Raw genomic sequence first — 19631 nt, 5'->3', positions numbered from 1 at the left:
ACTCAGAGCAGTGATAGCAAACCTGGAAGAAGGGGACTATATGGTGTCTCTGGACATCAAAGATGCTTATCTCCACGTCCCGATATACCCTTCTCACCAAGGGTACCTCAGGTTTGTAGTACAAAACTGTCATTATCAGTTTCAGACGCTGCCGTTTGGATTGTCCACGGCACCTCGGGTCTTTACCAAGGTAATGGCCGAAATGATGATTCTTCTACGAAGAAAAGGCATTTTAATTATCCCTTACTTGGACGATCTCCTGATAAGGGCAAGATCCAGGGAACAGTTAGAAGTCGGAGTAGCACTATCTCAGGTAGTGTTACGTCAGCACGGGTGGATTCTAAATATTCCAAAATCGCAGCTGATTCCAACGACACGTCTACTGTTCCTAGGAATGATTCTGGACACAGTCCAGAAGAAGGTGTTTCTCCCGGTGGAGAAGGCCAGGGAGTTATCCGAGCTAGTCAGGAACCTCCTAAAACCAGGACAGGTCTCAGTGCATCAGTGCACGAGGGTCCTGGGGAAAATGGTGGCTTCTTACGAAGCGATTCCATTCGGAAGATTCCATGCAAGAACATTTCAGTGGGATCTACTGGACAAATGGTCCGGATCGCATCTGCAGATGCATCAGCGGATAACCCTGTCGCCAAGGACAAGGGTGTCTCTCCTGTGGTGGCTGCAGAGTGCTCATCTACTAGAGGGCCGCAGATTTGGCATTCAGGATTGGATCCTGGTAACCACGGATGCCAGCCTGAGAGGCTGGGGAGTAGTCACACAGGGAAGGAATTTCCAGGGCCTGTGGTCAAGCTTGGAAACGTCTCTTCATATAAACATTCTGGAACTAAGGGCCATTTACAATGCCCTAAGTCAAGCAAAACCTCTGCTTCAGGGTCAGGCGGTGTTGATCCAATCGGACAACATCACGTCAGTCGCCCACGTAAACAGACAGGGCGGCACGAGAAGCAGGAGGGCAATGGCAGAAGCTGCAAGGATTCTTCGCTGGGCGGAAAATCATGTGATAGCACTGTCAGCAGTATTCATTCCGGGAGTGGACAACTGGGAAGCAGACTTCCTCAGCAGACACGACCTTCACCCGGGAGAGTGGGGACTTCACCCAGAAGTCTTCCACCTGATTGTAAACCGTTGGGAAAAACCAAAGGTGGACATGATGGCGTCACGTCTAAACAAAAAACTGGACAGATATTGCGCCAGGTCAAGGGACCCTCAGGCAATAGCAGTGGACGCTCTGGTAACGCCGTGGGTGTACCAGTCAGTGTATGTGTTCCCTCCTCTGCCTCTCATACCAAAAGTACTGAGAATCATAAGAAGGAGAGGAGTAAGAACTATACTCGTGGTTCCGGATTGGCCAAGACGGACTTGGTACCCGGAACTTCAAGAGATGCTCACGGACGAACCGTGGCCTCTACCTCTAAGAAAGGACCTGCTACTGCAGGGGCCTTGTCTGTTCCAGGACTTACCGCGGCTGCGTTTGACGGCATGGCGGTTGAACGCCGGATCCTGAGGGAAAAAGGCATTCCAGAAGAAGTCATCCCTACTCTGGTCAAAGCCAGGAAGGACGTAACCGCAAAACATTATCACCGCATTTGGCGTAAATATGTTGCGTGGTGTGAGGCCAAGAAGGCCCCTACAGAGGAATTTCAACTGGGTCGTTTCCTTCATTTCCTGCAAACAGGACTGTCTATGGGCCTAAAATTAGGGTCCATTAAGGTTCAAATTTCGGCCCTGTCGATTTTCTTCCAGAAAGAACTGGCTTCAGTACCTGAAGTTCAGACATTTGTAAAAGGGGTGCTGCACATACAGCCTCCTTTTGTGCCTCCAGTGGCACCTTGGGATCTCAATGTGGTGTTGAGTTTTCTAAAGTCACATTGGTTTGAACCACTTTCCACTGTGGACTTAAAATATCTCACATGGAAGGTGTCGATGCTGTTAGCCTTGGCTTCAGCCAGGCGTGTGTCAGAATTGGCGGCTTTATCATATAAAAGCCCTTACTTAATTTTTCATTCTGACAGGGCGGAATTGAGGACTCGTCCTCAATTTCTACCTAAGGTGGTTTCTGCATTTCACATGAACCAACCTATTGTGGTACCTGCGGCTACCAGGGACTTAGAGGACTCTAAGTTGCTTGACGTTGTCAGGGCCTTGAAAATATATGTTTCCAGGATGGCTGGAGTCAGAAAATCTGACTCGCTGTTTATCCTGTATGCACCCAACAAGCTGGGTGCTCCTGCTTCTAAGCAGACGATTGCTCGTTGGATTTGTAGTACAATTCAGCTTGCACATTCTGTGGCAGGATTGCCACAGCCAAAATCAGTAAAAGCCCATTCCACAAGGAAAGTGGGCTCATCTTGGGCGGCTGCCCGAGGGGTCTCGGCTTTACAACTTTGCCGAGCAGCTACTTGGTCAGGGGCAAACACGTTTGCTAAATTCTACAAATTTGATACCCTGGCTGAGGAGGACCTGGAGTTCTCTCATTCGGTGCTGCAGAGTCATCCGCACTCTCCCGCCCGTTTGGGAGCTTTGGTATAATCCCCATGGTCCTTACGGAGTCCCAGCATCCACTAGGACGTCAGAGAAAATAAGATTTTACTTACCGATAAATCTATTTCTCGTAGTCCGTAGTGGATGCTGGGCGCCCATCCCTAGTGCGGATTGTCTGCAATACTTGTATATAGTTATTGTTACAAAGATTCGGGTTATTATTGTTGTGAGCCATCTTTTCAGAGGCTCCTTTGCGTTTATCATACTGTTAACTGGGTTCAGATCACAAGTTGTACGGTGTGATTGGTGTGGCTGGTATGAGTCTTACCCGGGATTCAATATCCTTCCTTATTATATTCGCTCGTCCGGGCACAGTATCCTAACTGAGGCTTGGAGGAGGGTCATAGGGGGAGGAGCCAGTGCACACCACCTGATCCTTAAGCTTTTATTTTGTGCCCTGTCTCCTGCGGAGCCGCTATTCCCCATGGTCCTTACGGAGTCCCAGCATCCACTACGGACTACGAGAAATAGATTTATCGGTAAGTAAAATCTTATTTTTTTTTATTTTTTTAAAACTCAATATCTGAGCGGTGTTGATGGAAAAAAAATGTTGTCAGTTAAATGGTCAAACAAAGAGGAAGTGGTCCCAAACCGGTAAGTTCCCCAATCCGACTTTGCCACTGCTCTGGCATTATTGTGTCCCTTGGATTCTTTAATAGAGCTCATTACTTTATCCACCTCTACCCGATTTGGTGGGGCACAAGGTAAATCTATTGTATTATGACAGTGCAGGAAAGTTGAATGAAAAACCTAATACTGTAGCTTTTGCTATGTATTCTACATTTTGTTTTCCCTATTTTCTCTCCATAATAATTATCCATACCATAGAAGTCTCACATTAATGTTGTTCATCCTCATTCTTGTTCCATTGATTAGAGGGAAATATTGGGGAGACACGAGGAACGAGCACCCTTTAATTACTATAATTTTTTTGGTTTGACAATAGTATTAAAAAAATCATACTGACAGCTTCTCCTGGTAGTGCTCAACGGTACACACCGGCACCTGCTAACAGCTAGCATTTATTATCAATGGATTATTATACAGTGTAGGATTTTGGACCCGATTCAGTAAGGATTGCAAATCTATCCCACCCGAGACCACGCTGAAATTGCGGTCGCACTGCAATTTCAGCGTGATTGCAATAACTAGGGTAGCTTCCTGCCATCGCAGCCTAGCTGTGACCGCCGTCATCTTTGTGACCGCAGCGGCTGCGTGTGACGCCACGCAGCCACCCCGATCACGCCCACGCCATGCCCCCTGTTTGACCGGTGCCGCCCCCATTTTCATGCTGCCGCCCCCACAACGCTCTGTCTCCGCCTAGGAAACGAAAGGAAGAGCTGTTCTTGGCTCTACTCAGCATCACCCAGGAAATTGGTAGTCCTTACAGTCCTCTATGTGAAAATGGCTGTGGCTGCATGATGAGGTATTCAGGGGTCTATTTAAAAAGCAGTGATAGTCCCTTTTATCCTGTCAATTTCAAAGTAGAAAGGGATTATCACTAGTTCACGGAATTCAAGAAAAGGGCGACTGCATAGATATCAGTGGTGATGTGTCTGGTTGAGGTGACTGGAATGTCTGAGAGTTGGGTCGATGATCATGATGATGAAGAAAAATTAGGATGGTAATGGGACTTTGGACATGACAATGACTGGTGGCACCACCGGGTAGTGTTAGGGGGTTACGTTTCTGGGGGTGGGGTTAAGCTGTGGGAAAGGAGGATTAAGGTTATTGGGGTAATGGGGGAGAGAAAACATACTTACCCGACCCCTGTCTGGATTCTCTGCATCGTAATGGTGGTGTTGGTTATATGACTGCCGGCATCCCATCCACCAGCATATCGTATGTATTCCCTTCAGGGCCGGATCTAGACCTTGTGGCGCCCAGGGCGTAAAAATAGGGGTGTGGCTTCATGGAGAAGGGGCGTGATCAGTTATGCCCCCTGTAGCTGTGCCCTCAGTAGTTGTGCCCCCTGTAGCTGTGCCCCCAGTATTATTGCCCCCAGTACTGTGCCCACTGTAGAGTTGTGCCCCCAGTAGTATTGTCCCCAGTACTGTGCCCCCTGTAGAGTTGTGCCCCCTAGTTGCGCCGCTTACAAAAACAAAAATAAATGTAAAAAAATAAATACTCACAATCCCCGCTCCTGCTTCCCGACCGCTGCTGCCCTCCGTCTCCAGCCGCCGGTGCCGCTCCTCGGATCTATGGGAGAGATGTCATGACGTCTCTCCCATAGCACCGCATAGACACTAGAGGTCAATTATGACCTCTAGCGTCTATGTGCCGGTCCCACAATGCAGTGCGGTGCGCGATGACTTCATCGCGCACCGCACAGCACCGCATCTACACAGCACCGGGCAGCACCTGTAGCGGATCTTGCCACGGCAGCGGTGCCCTCCGGAAGGCAGCGCCCCGGGCAAAAATCCTACTTGCCCATACCAAGATCCACTACTGATTCCCTTACAGATTACTCCTCAAAGTGCCTGTGCTGAAAATGCCACAATTTACAATGGCACATTGTAAAGGAATGTGAGCATCATAAAATGGGAAGACTAGATGGGCCAAGTGGTTGTGGGCGGGATGTATTAAGATACATCGCTGCCCCTCGCCGCTTATCGCAGCGATGTTGATCGCATATGTACTAACATATGCGATCAATATCGCAATGCGGTGACGGAGGCCCCCCCACGATACCTGTGAGGTGTTCTGCGGGGGGGTCTTCGTCACCTCCCAGGGGTCTTCACACTGCCTGCACGCCGGGAAGCAGCAGCAGGCTGCCCCCGGCGCCTCCTCTTTCCCCTGCAGCCGGAAGGACCTCCGGCTGTGTTGCTAGGGGGAGGAGGAGATTACCTTCCGGTACCAGGGCTGCCTGGAGGAAGGTATGCTGCGGGAGGGGGGTCGGCGTCTGCGGCGGAGGCGGTGGGTTGCGGCGGTCGGCGATAAGAAGCACATAGGTTTCTATAGGGTATCGCCATCCAGAGATGGCGATACCCTGGACGGCGAAAAACCGGCGGTAGGGTCTTCGTACATTTGAAAATGCGGTAAAACCCCCGTTATCGGGGTTTTTACCGCATTTTTCCTTTAGTACATCCCGCCCTGTGTGTCAGAACCTGTACAAATCATAGCTGTCACATTGGCTAGTAACAGTGGCATGTATATTATGATATATGGAATGTCACTGCTTTTATATATCTGTTTTTAACTTAGAATAGAGAAAAATGAAGCAACACAAGCATGGGAATACACTGTACTATGTACTGAGACCGTGCACTGCAGAGTACATACTGTATCAATGTGTTTTCAATTTTCCTGCATTAAAACACGTTTATTATAGAGCAGAGGGGCCCTAATGTACACTGTAATTCATGTTTCATGTTTTACAAACTAACGCAATGAGGCAAGAGGAACTTTGCTGCAGCAGACATTACAGCACTCAAATTATGTTTCAAGATGTCCCAGCTTATTTTCCCAAGTACTTTTAGGTTTTGTTTTTCTTGTACATTTAAAGTGCAGACGTTTTTTTTAGAGGACATTCACACTGCTCTCTCATACTTAATATATTTAATTACAGTATATTCATTTCTACAACGTCCCATCATGCAAATCAGTATCCTGAGCTGTGCAATATTCCCTCATCCATTTCTAAACTCTTGTCAGTATGTGGATAGTGAGTCACTCACTTTGAGATGTTGGGGATCTCGCCTCAGGCTGTAGAAAAACACGTTATTAGAAATGAAAAAAAAATGACAGTTATTTTAAGAATGTAGAATGTGTCATGAATAATGTACAATGGGGGTCATTCCGAGTTGTTCGCTCGTTATTTTTTTGTCGCAACGGAGCGATTAGTCGCTAATGGGCATGCGCAATGTCCGCAGTACGACTGCGCCAAGTAAATTTGCTATGCAGTTAGGTATTTTACGCACGGCATTACAAGGTTTTTTCTTCGTTTTGGAGATCGTAATGTGATTGACAGGAAGTGGGTGTTTCTGGGCGGAAACTGGCCGTTTTATGGGTGTGTGCGAAAAAACGCTACCGTTTCTGGGAAAAACGCGGGAGTGGCTGGAGAAACGGAGGAGTGTCTGGCCGAACGCTGGGTGTGTTTGTGACGTCAAACCAGGAACGAAACAGACTGAACTGATCGCAGATGCCGAGTAAGTGTGGAGCTACTCAGAAACTGCTAAGAAGTGTCTATTCGCAATTTTGCTAATCTTTCGTTCGCAATTTTGATAAGCTAAGATTCACTCCCAGTAGGCGGCGGCTTAGCGTGTGCAATGCTGCTAAAAGCAGCTTGCGAGCGAACAACTCGGAATGAGGGCCAATATGTGGTCATAGTCCAAGCATGGAATAGTTGGTGCATGAAAAAGACAGAAAAGATTGTACTAAATTTTGCTATTCCTTCATGTTTTCTTTACACACTTTTTAATTGGTGCATCTTTAACATTACAGTGTATGCCTCCTAATTTTGGAACACTGGGAATCAGGACAGGAGCGTGGCCATGTAATGACAGGGGCGTGGCCACATTGTGTGTGGTGTGAGCATGCTCCCTGGGGATGTCCCTTACCCCTCCATTTTACTAATTATACCCATTCATTGCTGAGAACACCTCCTGTTAGAATTTTATTTGTCAGTGTGCAACCTATCCATTCACTAGGAAATAGAGGCATCACTGAGACACGAGGCATGCAATGGGATAAGCTGAATATTAGTCTAAATTACAAAATGCCTGACTCCACTGTGTGTGCAGGCAACAGATTCACCTTAATAACATAGGGGGTCATTCCGAGTTGTTCGCTCGTTATTTTTTTGTCGCAACGGAGCGATTAGTCGCTAATGCGCATGCGCAATGTCCGCAGTGCGACTGCGCCAAGTAAATTTGCTATGCAGTTAGGTATTTTACTCACGGCATTACGAGGTTTTTTTCTTCGTTCTGGAGATCGTAATGTGATTGACAGGAAGTGGGTGTTTCTGGGCGGAAACAGGCCGTTTTATGGGTGTGTGCGAAAAAACGCTACCGTTTCTGGGAAAAACGCGGGAGTGGCTGGAGAAACGGAGGAGTGTCTGGCCGAACGCTGGGTGTGTTTGTGACGTCAAACCAGGAACGAAACTGACTGAACTGATCGCAGATGCCGAGTAAGTGTGGAGCTACTCAGAAACTGCTAAGAAGTGTCTATTCGCAATTCTGCTAATCTTTCGTTCGCAATTTTGATAAGCTAAGATTCACTCCCAGTAGGCGGCGGCTTAGCGTGTGCAAAGCTGCTAAAAGCAGCTTGCGAGCGAACAACTCGGAATGAGGGCCATAGTGCAAAATATAAGCCATCAGTCAGATATTGTGGGGTAAATTTACTAAGATGGGAGTTCAATTTAAGATGGGATGTTGCCCATAGCAACCAATTAGATTCCAGGTGTTATCTTCTAGAATCTAGAACAGGGGTTCTCAAACTCGGTCCTCGGGGGCACACACAGTGCATGTTTTGCAGGTAACCCAGCAGGTGCACAGGTGTATTAATTACTCACTGACACATTTTAAAAGGTCCACAGGTGGAGCTAATTATTTCACTTGCGATTCTGTGAGGAGACCTGCAAAACATGCACTGTGTGTGCCCCCGAGGACCGAGTTTGAGAACCTCTGATCTAGAAGATAATACCTGGAATCTGATTGGTTGCTATGGGCAACATCCCATCTTAAATAGAACTCCTATCTTAGTAAATTAGAAGATAATACCTGGAATCTGATTGGTTGCTATGGGCAACATCCCATCTTAAATTGAACTCCCATCTTAGTAAATTTACCCCTGGGTGTCAATAGTCAAACTTTAGGCTGCTGCTGTCTGGTTGGGTGTTAGGCTTAGCAACACAAGGGGGGGAATTCAAATGTTTGAAAAGTCGGTTGGGTGTCTGTTTTTTTCTGTCTATTAGATAGGAAATTGCAGACACCCAACTGACTTTTCAAACATTTGAATTCCCCCCATTGTGTTGTCTGCACCATCTGAAAGTGAACTGAACCCCTTAAAGAAAAATGGCATTAACATACAATCAGTGGCCACTTTATTAGGAACACCTGTCTAGTACTGGGTGGGAACATACTTTGCCACTAGAACTGATTACATGCGGAATGGATTCAGCAAGCTGCTGGAAACACTCCTTATAGATTTTGGTCCATAATGACAGCATCACGCAGTTGCCGCAGATTTGTCAGCTGCACATTTATGTTGCACATCTCCTATTCCACCGCATCTCAACGCTTCTGTCTTGGAGTGAGATCTGGGTACTGGAGACCATTGGATTACACAGAAATCATTGTCATTGCAATGATCATGTGCGCACTGCGGCTTGGCTCTTTATCTTGCTAGAAGTAGCCATTAGTAGTAGCCATAAATGGAAGTACATGGGCAGCAACAGTACTTCGGTAGACTGTGCCATTTAAACGATGCTCGATTGGTGTTAATGGGTGTAATGTGTGCCAATAAAACATTCCGAACATCATAACATCACCACCACCATAATCACCAGTTTCCCATTCTTAGTTGAACCCGATGCCGCTATAGCCGCCTATCCATCCCACGGTTCAGCTTGCTCTGCATTCAGAGATTCTTTTCTGCTTACCCTGTTCCTTTCGCTCTGAACCGCTCTGGCCATTCACTAGAGACTGTTGTGCCTGAAAATTCCAGGAGACCAGCAGTTTCTCAGAAATTCCAATCACCCCTCCTGGTAGCAACAATTATTCCACATTCACTTACAGTAGATCACATTTTCTTCCAATTCTGGTATCCTGTCTGAGCAACAACTTAGGGGAAGATTTATCAAAGCTTGGAGAATGAAAAAGTGGGGAGAGATAAAGTATCAACCAGTCAGCTCCTGTCATTTTTCAAACACAGCCTGTAACAGGGCAGTTAGGAGCTGACTGGCTGGTACTTTATCTCTCTCCACTTTATCACGTTCCAAGGCTTAGTACATCTCCACCTTTGCTTGAAAAATCACAGTTAGAAGATGATTGGTTAGCAGCACTCTGTCTTTCTGCACTTTGGGGCAGATGTTTTAAGCCTTTAGAAGTGATAAAGAAGTGATAAGTGGAAGGGGATGACGCACCAGCCAATCATTACGGGTTTGAAAAATGACAGGAGCTGATTCGCTGGTGCATTATCACCTCCCACTTATCACTGCTTTATCACTTCTCCAGGCTTAATACATCTGCCCCATTATCTCTCTCCAAGCTTTGATAACGGTCCCTCTAAACCTCTTGACCATGACTACGCTATTCATTCAACCTGTGCTATCACCAAGTATTTGCAACAATTATGCAAGTATATCAAATACCCTTTCACACCGCACAAATAACCCGGTATCAACCTGGTATATTGCCGGGTTGACGCGGGTCGCTGTGCGGTGTGAAAGGGTCAGTCCCGAATTCCCGGGTCGCCTGACCTGGTAATTTAACCCGAGAGTAAAGAAGGGTTATTCCCGGGCTGTTACCGGGTCAAGGGTAGTATGAACGGGTTTCCCGGGACGCGTTCACTGCATAGGCAGAGGCGGCGCAGAGATGATCTCATCTCCTGGCGCCGCCTCCGCATATGCCCCCGATGACGCCGCAATCCCCGCCCCTGATGGCAACCCGACCTGGCAATATCCGGGAAGCTAGTTCTCAGGGTCCAATGCATCGTCGCACCCGGGAAGGACCCGTTTCCAATTCCCGGGTGCTAACCGGCATCAGCAATCTGAAAGCGGTATCAGTGGGCTATTAGGGGTAAGTACTGTATAGTGAAGGTCGAGGGAGCGTGATATATATATATATATATATATTCCCCAAAAAGTATAAAAAATACCAAGCACAATTAGAGTACATTAGCAACATCAGTTTCCAAGTGATCTCTTCTTTATAATGTGAAATTGAGCATCTTGGTAAAATGTTTAATGTTTTGCACAGTTTACAGAGTTGTCATCACTCCGAGATAAAATCCCACCGTATCCACACGCAACGCCAGATCATAGTGTGAGTCTAGACATCGCTGTTGACATCGAGCTATGTGATCTAACTCCTCTGTCCCGCAAATCGCATGTGATAAGTAATGAATTTGCCAAGGTGTAACATGACGGGTGTGCTGCGATAGCCTTTTAAGTGTGCTTGTGAGTTTAAAGTCTTTATCATTGTCTGATGATGTGTTGAATGACTGTTTATGAAATCGGTGTGTATTGTAGATGTATTGTAAGTGAAGAGACTGTTTACGTTACAGGACAGAATACAATTATTTAAGTCTAATCTGCTCCAGATTTACCAGATAATTAATTTCTCTTCTTGGTATACTGCAGTTTGCAGCTGTTTTTAATTCTTGGTGAAGAAATCATTTGGGATGAGGCTTACGGACGTGCTTTCTTGGCATGGATCCGAAGGAGACACATAGCACCCTTTACAGCAAAACCAGTTGCAGCTGCTTTCGCTGCCTACTTACATTAGTGCATACAGTAGGCAGGGCTGGTTCTAGCCCTTGTGGCGCCCCGGGCAAAAATAGGGGCATGGCTTCATAAAGGGGTGTGGCCAATGTACCCCTAGTAGTATTTCCCCCGTTTGTGCCCACAGTAGTATTGCCCCCATTTGTGGCCCCAGTAGTATTGCCCCCCTTTGTGCCACCAGTAGTATTGCCCCCATTTGTGGCCCCAGTAGTATTGCCCCCGTTTGTGCCGCTTTAAAAACTAAATAAAAAAAAATAATACTTACCATCCTCATTCCTGATGCCCGACCGCTGCTGCCCTCCGTCTCTGGCCGCTGGTGCCGCTCCTCTGATCTATGGGAGAGACGTCATGACGTCTCTCCCATAGAACTGCATAGACACTAGAGGTCAATCATGACCCCTAGTGTCTAAGTGCCGCTTCCACAATGCAGTGCGGTGCGCGATGACTTCATCGCGCACCGCACAGCAGTACCGGCACCGGGGGGCACCACCAGTAGCGGATCTTGCCACGGCGGCAGCACCCTCCGGAAGGCGGCGCCGCGGGAAAAAATCCTGTGTGCCTGTAGCAAGATCCGCTACTGACAGCAGGTACTGTAACTATGCCGTACTGCCATCATGCACTTTACTTCCATTGCCATAGGCTGTATTTGTGGTGAGAGACCTATGTCCTTGTAGTGTTAGATTTCATTTTAAAATACACATTAAGAAAAGCTTAAATATTACATTTATCTAAAGTACTTTGTTTATCCTCCACCATAACACAAGTCTCCGTCATGTCCCGAGGACCGGCACTTCATAATCATGTTAACACCTCTTGCAGGTGGCTGTCTGTGATCTCACAGCTTCAGAGACTTTTATGTTCAAAGGCAAAGTGTGACCCCCATAAGAGGCTCCTCGCTTCCATCTAATGCTTTCAGTGTCTTATCTGTACTTTGCAAATGAGACACCTGAAACACGTCTCACAGAGCTGGAGTATGACCAAAGGGCAGGTGTAGGGGGAGAAAGGGAACTTGAAACAGATGTCATGTGAGTAAATGCTACTAAAGCACTGAATGGGAAATGCTGAACATTGTGTGCGTTTGGTATCATCAGTGCAAATTAGGAAGCCTGGAAAGTTGCAGAGGTCCTGATGGAAATAATCGTTAGGAACAGCATTTCTATAAAATCTAGTTATAGGCCATGAAATTTAAAAATGTTAACAGTCACTGTTGTGTAAAGTCGCCTGTTGCTACGAGTAACCACACGGATTTGTGGGCCAAGGTGGCTGATGGGGTTGCAAATGCTTCTGATGGAAGGAGTTCATAATAATAACAACTTGTATTTGCAAAGCCTTATGGATGGTAACCTTATTTACAGCACTGCATTATAAGTTAAAACTAATAAGGGCAATGAATGAAACTGTATTAAATTATATAATTGCATACTCTCCCAAAACACAAAATGCCTCGTAATAGCTCCGCCCATTATTATGCGATCCTGTGTATTGCAGCATTGTGCATGAAGGGTGAGGGCCATGATGATGAGAGTCATGTCATCATGTCCGGGGCCGCCCATAACAATTATGGGTCCCCTGGCAAATTTTCATCCTGGAACACCCTTTCTGTAGTCTTGATGTCCCTGTAGCATTGTCCTCCCAACCAACTCCAGTGTCTATAAAGGGCACCATACACTAGCACGATATGTCTGAGGCTGAAGTCGGAGGCGATTTCCCTTGAACTCTCCCGGGAGCTTCCCGGGAGTGGTTCCATACGATTCCAAACTATTTGGTACATTTTGCATGCGATATATCGTATGCGATCCCAGTCCTGCCTGCGGGAACCGACATATCACGAGTGCAGTACTAGGGGAGCCGATCCGACCCTCACGGGAACGCGAATGGGATCGGAAACACCCCCAAATGCCGGATTTCACCTGATATATCGGCCCGAATGCCCGAAAATTGGCTGAAATCGGGCATTATCGTTATAGTGTATGGGGCCCTTTTGTCCCCTTTGTAGAAACAATTTTCTCTGCAAAATTACGGTATGGAGGAAGAGGGTACAGTCGCATTGCCCGGCGGTGGTCACATCCCATGTGACCGTGCCAGTTAAGTGGTTAAAACAAAACTAGTAGCATGAGCCGGGCATGCCTGGTGGGCCCCCAACCTGCCAAGCCCGCAACATGAGTCACCCTTGTCCCTCTATGGACGCCTCTGACCATTCTTCCCAAAGTTGCCATGTAGGTTTCCCAAATGGATATACCAGAGGTGAGATAAAAATAAAAAGTGCAGTAGGCAAGTTTATCCATAGCTAGCGGATAACAAGGGAATCATAGGTTTTGCTCACAATCAATATGTAAAAAAACTAAGTGTGGACAGGAGTATGCAAACAGCATTATGCCACCTCTGTTGTAGAGCTGCACTTTGTGATGCGCTCTAGTCCCTGGACTTCTGGGTTTATGACTTGGGAGTCCATGTGCGCAAATGCAGTGATGCGGCAGCCACATTGTGTGCTGGGAGGGTTCCGATCGGATCCCTCTGACAGCACCTATGCGGAAAGAATCCATAGGCTTCTATAGGGTAAGGCCAGCTATAACTGGCGTTACCCTCCGCACTGGAAACACGACTGCGGAGCTTTAGTACATACGGAAAAAGCGGTTAGACCCTGAAAATTAGTTTTTTAACACATTTTCCAGTTAGTACATCCCACCCAAAGCCACTATGCTTGTGTGGGTTTCCTCCGGATACTCCGGTTTCCTCTCACAATCCAAAAATATACTGGTAGGTTATTTGTGTGTTGCCTCCCCCCCAAAAAAAGGACCTTAGTATGTAATACCCCTTTCACACCGCAGCTTGAACCCGGTAAATTGCCAATTTTTCAGGCTTCCTAAACGGTTCGAGCTGCGATGTGAAAGGGTCACCTTCAATTTACCGTTTTCAAAATACCGGTATTTTGAAACGGTAAAAAAGCAGGGTCCTACCCGTTTCAGACCCGTTTCATTGTGCAGTGTGAAAGGGTCTGAAACGGTATTTGCAAGCCCCAGAAGGTGATAGGCTGTCTCCATGTGTGATGTCACCAGGCAGAAGCAGGAAATAAACATTTAAAATGACAACCACTGTTTTGTATGGGTGAAACGGGTTCAGTGTGAAAGGTACCAAAACGGTGATAAAATGGTAATATACTGGTTACAACATGCAATGTGAAGGGGGTTTAACTGCTCAGACCCGTTTTAAGAACCATTTAAAGAACCGTTTCAAAAGCAGGTTTTGCGATGTGAAAGCAGCATAAGTGTGTGCATGAGAGTATTTAGTGCAGACTAGATGGGCCAAGTGGTTCTTATCTGCTGTCAAACTTCTGTTTCTATTGTCCCTATTTTTGTTTTTAGCTCGAACAAAAAGCTGGTGGTGCGCGTGCTCAGTGTCCAGTGTTTTTTTTATATATTGGCAAGTGTATCACTGTGTGATTTCTTATAAAAGGCGCAGTGAGGGGGCAAGATAGCCAGCAAGACCTGTTTAAATGTCAGTATTCAGTCATGGTGGATGTTTGGACCAGCCTTCTTCTCCAGTCACGGGCCATAGCACATCAGATGTGAAACAAATACACCAGGCTATTTTTGTGTGTTCCCGAGCCCCCACTCCCATCCCATGTATTGTGGCTGGAAACCGTTTATAAACATCCCCTTTCTGGATGAAAAAATCTTAGGAAGATGTTTTACAGGACTGCACAGTTTTATTTGTGTGTCAAATTAAACAAAAAAATACCAATAAATCTGATACAGATTATAAAATCTGGAAATTTACAGCAAACAAACCCACCAGGCAAGGGAAGGAGAAAACAGAACACAAAACAACTGTTTTAAAAATGAAATTAAAATATCAAAAAGTTCACAATAGTACACAAACTTCAATTATGTATGGAGCACCGTCCTGCCTCATTTTCCTAGGGCGAGCTGAAGTAAATCATTAATCATAAACGTTTTCAAACCTAGAGTTTGCCATCTCTCTTGTTACTTCTAAATAAGAATGTCTTGGTACCTTGATGAGCTACACTATGATCCAGCACTACCACAAGGTGGACCTATGTGGTTGCCTATGGCACAAAAGATTAGGAGGTGCCATGATGGATACATATTATGGCACATCATAAATGGGTGAAATAATGCTATTAGTTACTTACCTGTGAAGCTCCCTAATAATGGGTAGGTGTGTGGCACTGACAGGTAGAAGAGGAACGGTGGGCTCCAGATGAGTGGGAGGGGAGGCTTTAAAGAGGCCAGCACCCGGCATGGCTGCCCCTGGCATTTTTTCTTGTAATTTCAATGTGCCTTGGAAATGCTGTCATATGTATACATCCCTGTTCCAGAATTCCAAACCCAAGTATGTCCCAAATTGGTAAGACTCATACAAATCTATTGTGAGATAAGAAGGCATGGTGAAGCCTCTCCATAAGGGGACACAGCACCAGCACCTAGGGTGGTATAAATACTAATTTACCAGATTACGCCATAAATTCCTGACTATATACAGTATACAGAATATTGATGCGTGTCAGTCATGTGCAGATTTTGTACTCCAGACGGGTGGAAGGACACACATTTTCTCTTTTATATTTATATTGGAACAATTTGTGTTCTTGATTTGTTGATTTACATATAGTTTATATGTAAACATATAAAAACTTAGTAACATTTCGGCACTAACGCAGCATCTGACTCCTATAGGAGATAATCACTGTGATTTAAGGTATAAATATTAAGTAATTAGAGGAGACAGCAGAGCAGAACAGATGTTTATTTTTGTTTGTCTTGGACATGAAGCAAAGTTGCTGTATGAATAAAACTGTATCCGTTGTACAGAGCATAGCAGAACTGTGGTATCCTGGGACAACAATTAATTTGCCTTAGTATATAAATATACAACTAAAATACACAAATAGCATTAAAAGTTGCAGGAAATACAATTAATAAAAAATCACCTGAAGGTAGAAAACAACTTTCAAAAATTAGAGTGATTTATACTTACAACAGAACCAGTATTCCTTGGATCCTTCCTCAATTTGAGACTAGAGCTTGGCAATGATTCCGTCGCTATTTCATGCCTTCCATCATAACTGGCATGCACACACAAAAGGGGATCAGTTATCCGCCATGCCGGGGGCATGTCCTATCCCCATGGACGTTCCTCTACTCTTCCCCCTGATTCTCTTCCTCTACTCCTCTCCTCTCGCTTTTCCTATAAAGTCCTTTGAATTGATATGCTCAACAGTGCAGGAACTGAGACTACTTGCCTTGGCCTTTAGCTTAGTAGTAGGAGCAAGATGGCAGTCCCATTGACACAAATATGAAAGATTTAAAACAAAACATGTTTGCCGGATAACATATGGCCATGTGTTTTACTGAAAGCCCATAGAATAATAAAGTGAAAATAAATGTACTTATGTGGTATATGCTGCCTCTAATGATGTATAAATTCCATATGAAACTGTTTAAGTCTACTTTTTCCATCAGCAATTGCATCATTTTATTAGACTTTATATATATACAGTATAGTTTAAATATATGTATAAAAAAACAATTAAACTATTTCTCAGTAGAACAGATTTGTACAGCACCTGCATTATGTGATGCAATTATGTGCCCAGTTATCTGTGTTGGTGCAGTGAAGACTGCCATAGCCGACTGTTACCTGTTACATACGCACTACGCATAATAAATCCCAGCTGTTTTACATATGCCGGCACCTCATCTGTTCATCATGTTACTTGTTTGGCGTAATTGGCAGAACACCATAGTGCGAGAGAGTGTGCTGCTGAAATATGTTAAGTATTCAGCACATTGACTTGGCACAAGTAGCTAGTTAACTCTGTTTTGTTTCCTGTAATCTCTTGGTTATTGACACCAGCAAAACATGTTGAATGTGCCTGGAGCTATTAAATGCATGTGTCAGGCTGACTTGGAGTTTAGATGTGCCCGTTTGCACTTACAATATTTCCTCTTCCTATGCATTGCTCTATTGTCAGCGCCAGTGATGAGGATCGTAGGTCCCATTTTTGTACGGAGAAATTCATGCTGTACCAAGCTGTTACTTAAAAGCAGAATTAATGGTTAAAGAATGAGGCTCAGATTTATCAAGCCTTGGAGAGTGATACATTGCACGGTGATAAAGTACCAGCCAATCAGCTCTTTACTGCCATGTTACAGGCAGTGGGGCAGATGTATTAAGCCCAAGAAATGATAAAGAAGTGATAAGTGGAAGGTGATAAGGCACCAACCAATCATTACAGGTTTGAAAAATGACAGGAGCTGATTGTCTGGTGTGTTTTCACCTTTCACATGTCACTTCTTTATCACTGCTTTATCACTTCTCCAGGCTTAATACAGCTGCCCCCATGTTTAAAAAATTACAGTTAGGAGCTGATTTGTTGGTACTTTATCACTGTGCAATTTATCACTCTCCAAAGCTTGATAAATCTGGGCCTCGGAATATGTTATAAAGGAGCATATTTATTTTTGAGGGATCACCACAATAGTTAAGCTGACCTGAGATTTACCAAGGAGGGAAATTTTGGATATCTGACGCGTCATTTTGACGTAGTTTCCTATGGGCGCTGCTAACCTGTTAGATTTATCAAACTTTTCAATACGAAGGTGTAGATGGTGTTAGCCCATGGTAGCTTATGGGCTGCTGTATTGTAAATGTTACAGGAAAGGGATCTGACAGCCGCACCTGCGCAGTACACACACCGAGACCGAACCTGGAAGCAGAATGATAGCGTAAGCTGTCCCTCTACTTCCAGTTCTTCAAAAAGAATGGGCTCATACCGGAGCCCGTGTCCTGGCAAAAGAAGCATGGTACGTTCAAGTGAATATGTTAACTTTTCTCTTTGAGAATTTAGCTAACAAACTCTCATCTCAATGAATCCCCAGGTTCCGTGCGACTCTGGGCAACTTTCACTTGAATGTGCATCTTAATTATAATGTCACAACGCTTCACGAGACTGCACTGATCACTTTGATATGTGACACTCATGTATCTGTGTGTGAATGCGTCTGAATCTGTATATGAAGTGCTATGATGCGGTGGCCGCATTTTTTTTTCACACAAAGTTTTATTGTGCCTTTCTGAATACAGAATCAGACTCCGTCGCACCCAGATATACAAGTGTCACACATCAAAGTAATCAGTGGAGTCTCGTGAAGCAGTTTGTCACATTCAAGTGAAAAAGACGCTACACCGCTTGACACAGCTCAGTCCTATCTGGTGCCTCGCGCTGCATGGCATATTGAGGCTAGGTGCAGTTTCAATTAATTAATGTAATGTAGTCCGATTTCGGCAGCCGTACAGGATGCTAGCCGAACTGGGACTTTTTTTTAAAGGGGCAATCATTTACAAGGCATGTTTTAGCCTTTAAATGATCACCCCTTTAAAAAAACGTCCTGGTTTGGCCGTCATCTCGCACGGCCACGGAATTCAGACTTCATTTCATCCTGCCCCATATGCCTAATCAGCAGTAACTACCATAGACAATATAACACATAAATGACTCACACACGGGTTAAAGGTATATAGCTCCTTATGGAAGAGGTAACTGGAGTCTCACTGTCACTGTATGGAAAAAGGCAGGTGCTCTAGCTCTCCCTACCTTTCCCTATTAGCGGTGCCGGGATCAAAATAGTGCCTTCTATGTAATTGGAGTTGTAACTGCTGGATGCAGAGTGCAGAGTACCCCGAATAGGCAGCGATGGTGGCTGTACTGGAGCGCGGCTCTCCCATAGCCCAGGCTTCCATTTGGTCTCTCCCTGGACAGTTGTTAGGAATGTGTGGAGCCCGTACAGCTAATACTGTTGAGCTAGTTTTTAAGTGTTTTATACTTTATTGTAGTTGCAACGCTATGTGAGTTTCGTGCTCTCAAAGAAGTGAGTTCCATCACAAATATAAAAGAAAATATTTATACTGGCGAAAGGTTAGGCGGTTCAGGGGGAGGCAATCAATTTGCCGGCTGTCAGGATCCCGGCGGTCAGGATACCAACGCCAGAATCCCGCCAGCTGGAATACCGGCTCACAGGTGCTTGTTTTTGTATTTGCTATTAGCGTACTAACACAAAATTCTCATAACAAATGTTTTTCTGTCACTTTAGGTATATTGGAGATAACATCTGTGGACGTGGGGGTCGTAGCAGTAAAATCCGTTAACAGCAATTATTATTTAGCCATGAACAAACGAGGCAAAGTCTATGGCTCCGTAAGTAAACATTGTTCTGTAATTACAACCAAAACATTGAGAACACGATTACTGTAACCATGACGACAATTTTCCAATTTGCTCTAATGCACCACGTTTATTTTGTATTATCTCTGTGATAGTTTTAGAAGTAAAACATTGGTAGCACATTTCCAAATTCTAACATTATATTTAAATAGAAATATACAATTATGTAGTATGGATTTTGTTTTTTTTAAAGACTGGTTGGCTTGTAGTGTTATGTGAATTTCTTAAGTGTTCCTTTAGCGATGGGGCCTTGTTAGAATAGAAGATACCACCAACTCTTCATACAATTTGTATATATATTTTAATTTTATAAAAGCCATCAAAGTTTATTTTTTTGTTCACAGTATTAAGTTAGGGTAGGATGGGTTGGACTAACTATCTGTA

General features: G+C 44.9%; 1 protein-coding gene across 1 annotated transcript in view; it reads left to right on the top strand.

Annotated features, from left to right (window-relative positions):
• Positions 1 to 19631, top strand: part of FGF10 (fibroblast growth factor 10) — a 148593-nt gene that overhangs the window by 124480 nt on the left and 4482 nt on the right. The window contains exon 2 of the mRNA XM_063961822.1: positions 19117 to 19220. Coding sequence (XP_063817892.1) covers positions 19117 to 19220 — 104 coding nt within the window. The remainder of the gene's footprint in view (positions 1 to 19116; positions 19221 to 19631) is intronic.

This window comes from Pseudophryne corroboree, chromosome 1 (assembly GCF_028390025.1).
Source record: "Pseudophryne corroboree isolate aPseCor3 chromosome 1, aPseCor3.hap2, whole genome shotgun sequence".
Classification (NCBI taxonomy): Eukaryota; Metazoa; Chordata; class Amphibia; order Anura; family Myobatrachidae; genus Pseudophryne; species Pseudophryne corroboree.
This window is presented reverse-complemented; position numbering and strand designations above follow the sequence as displayed.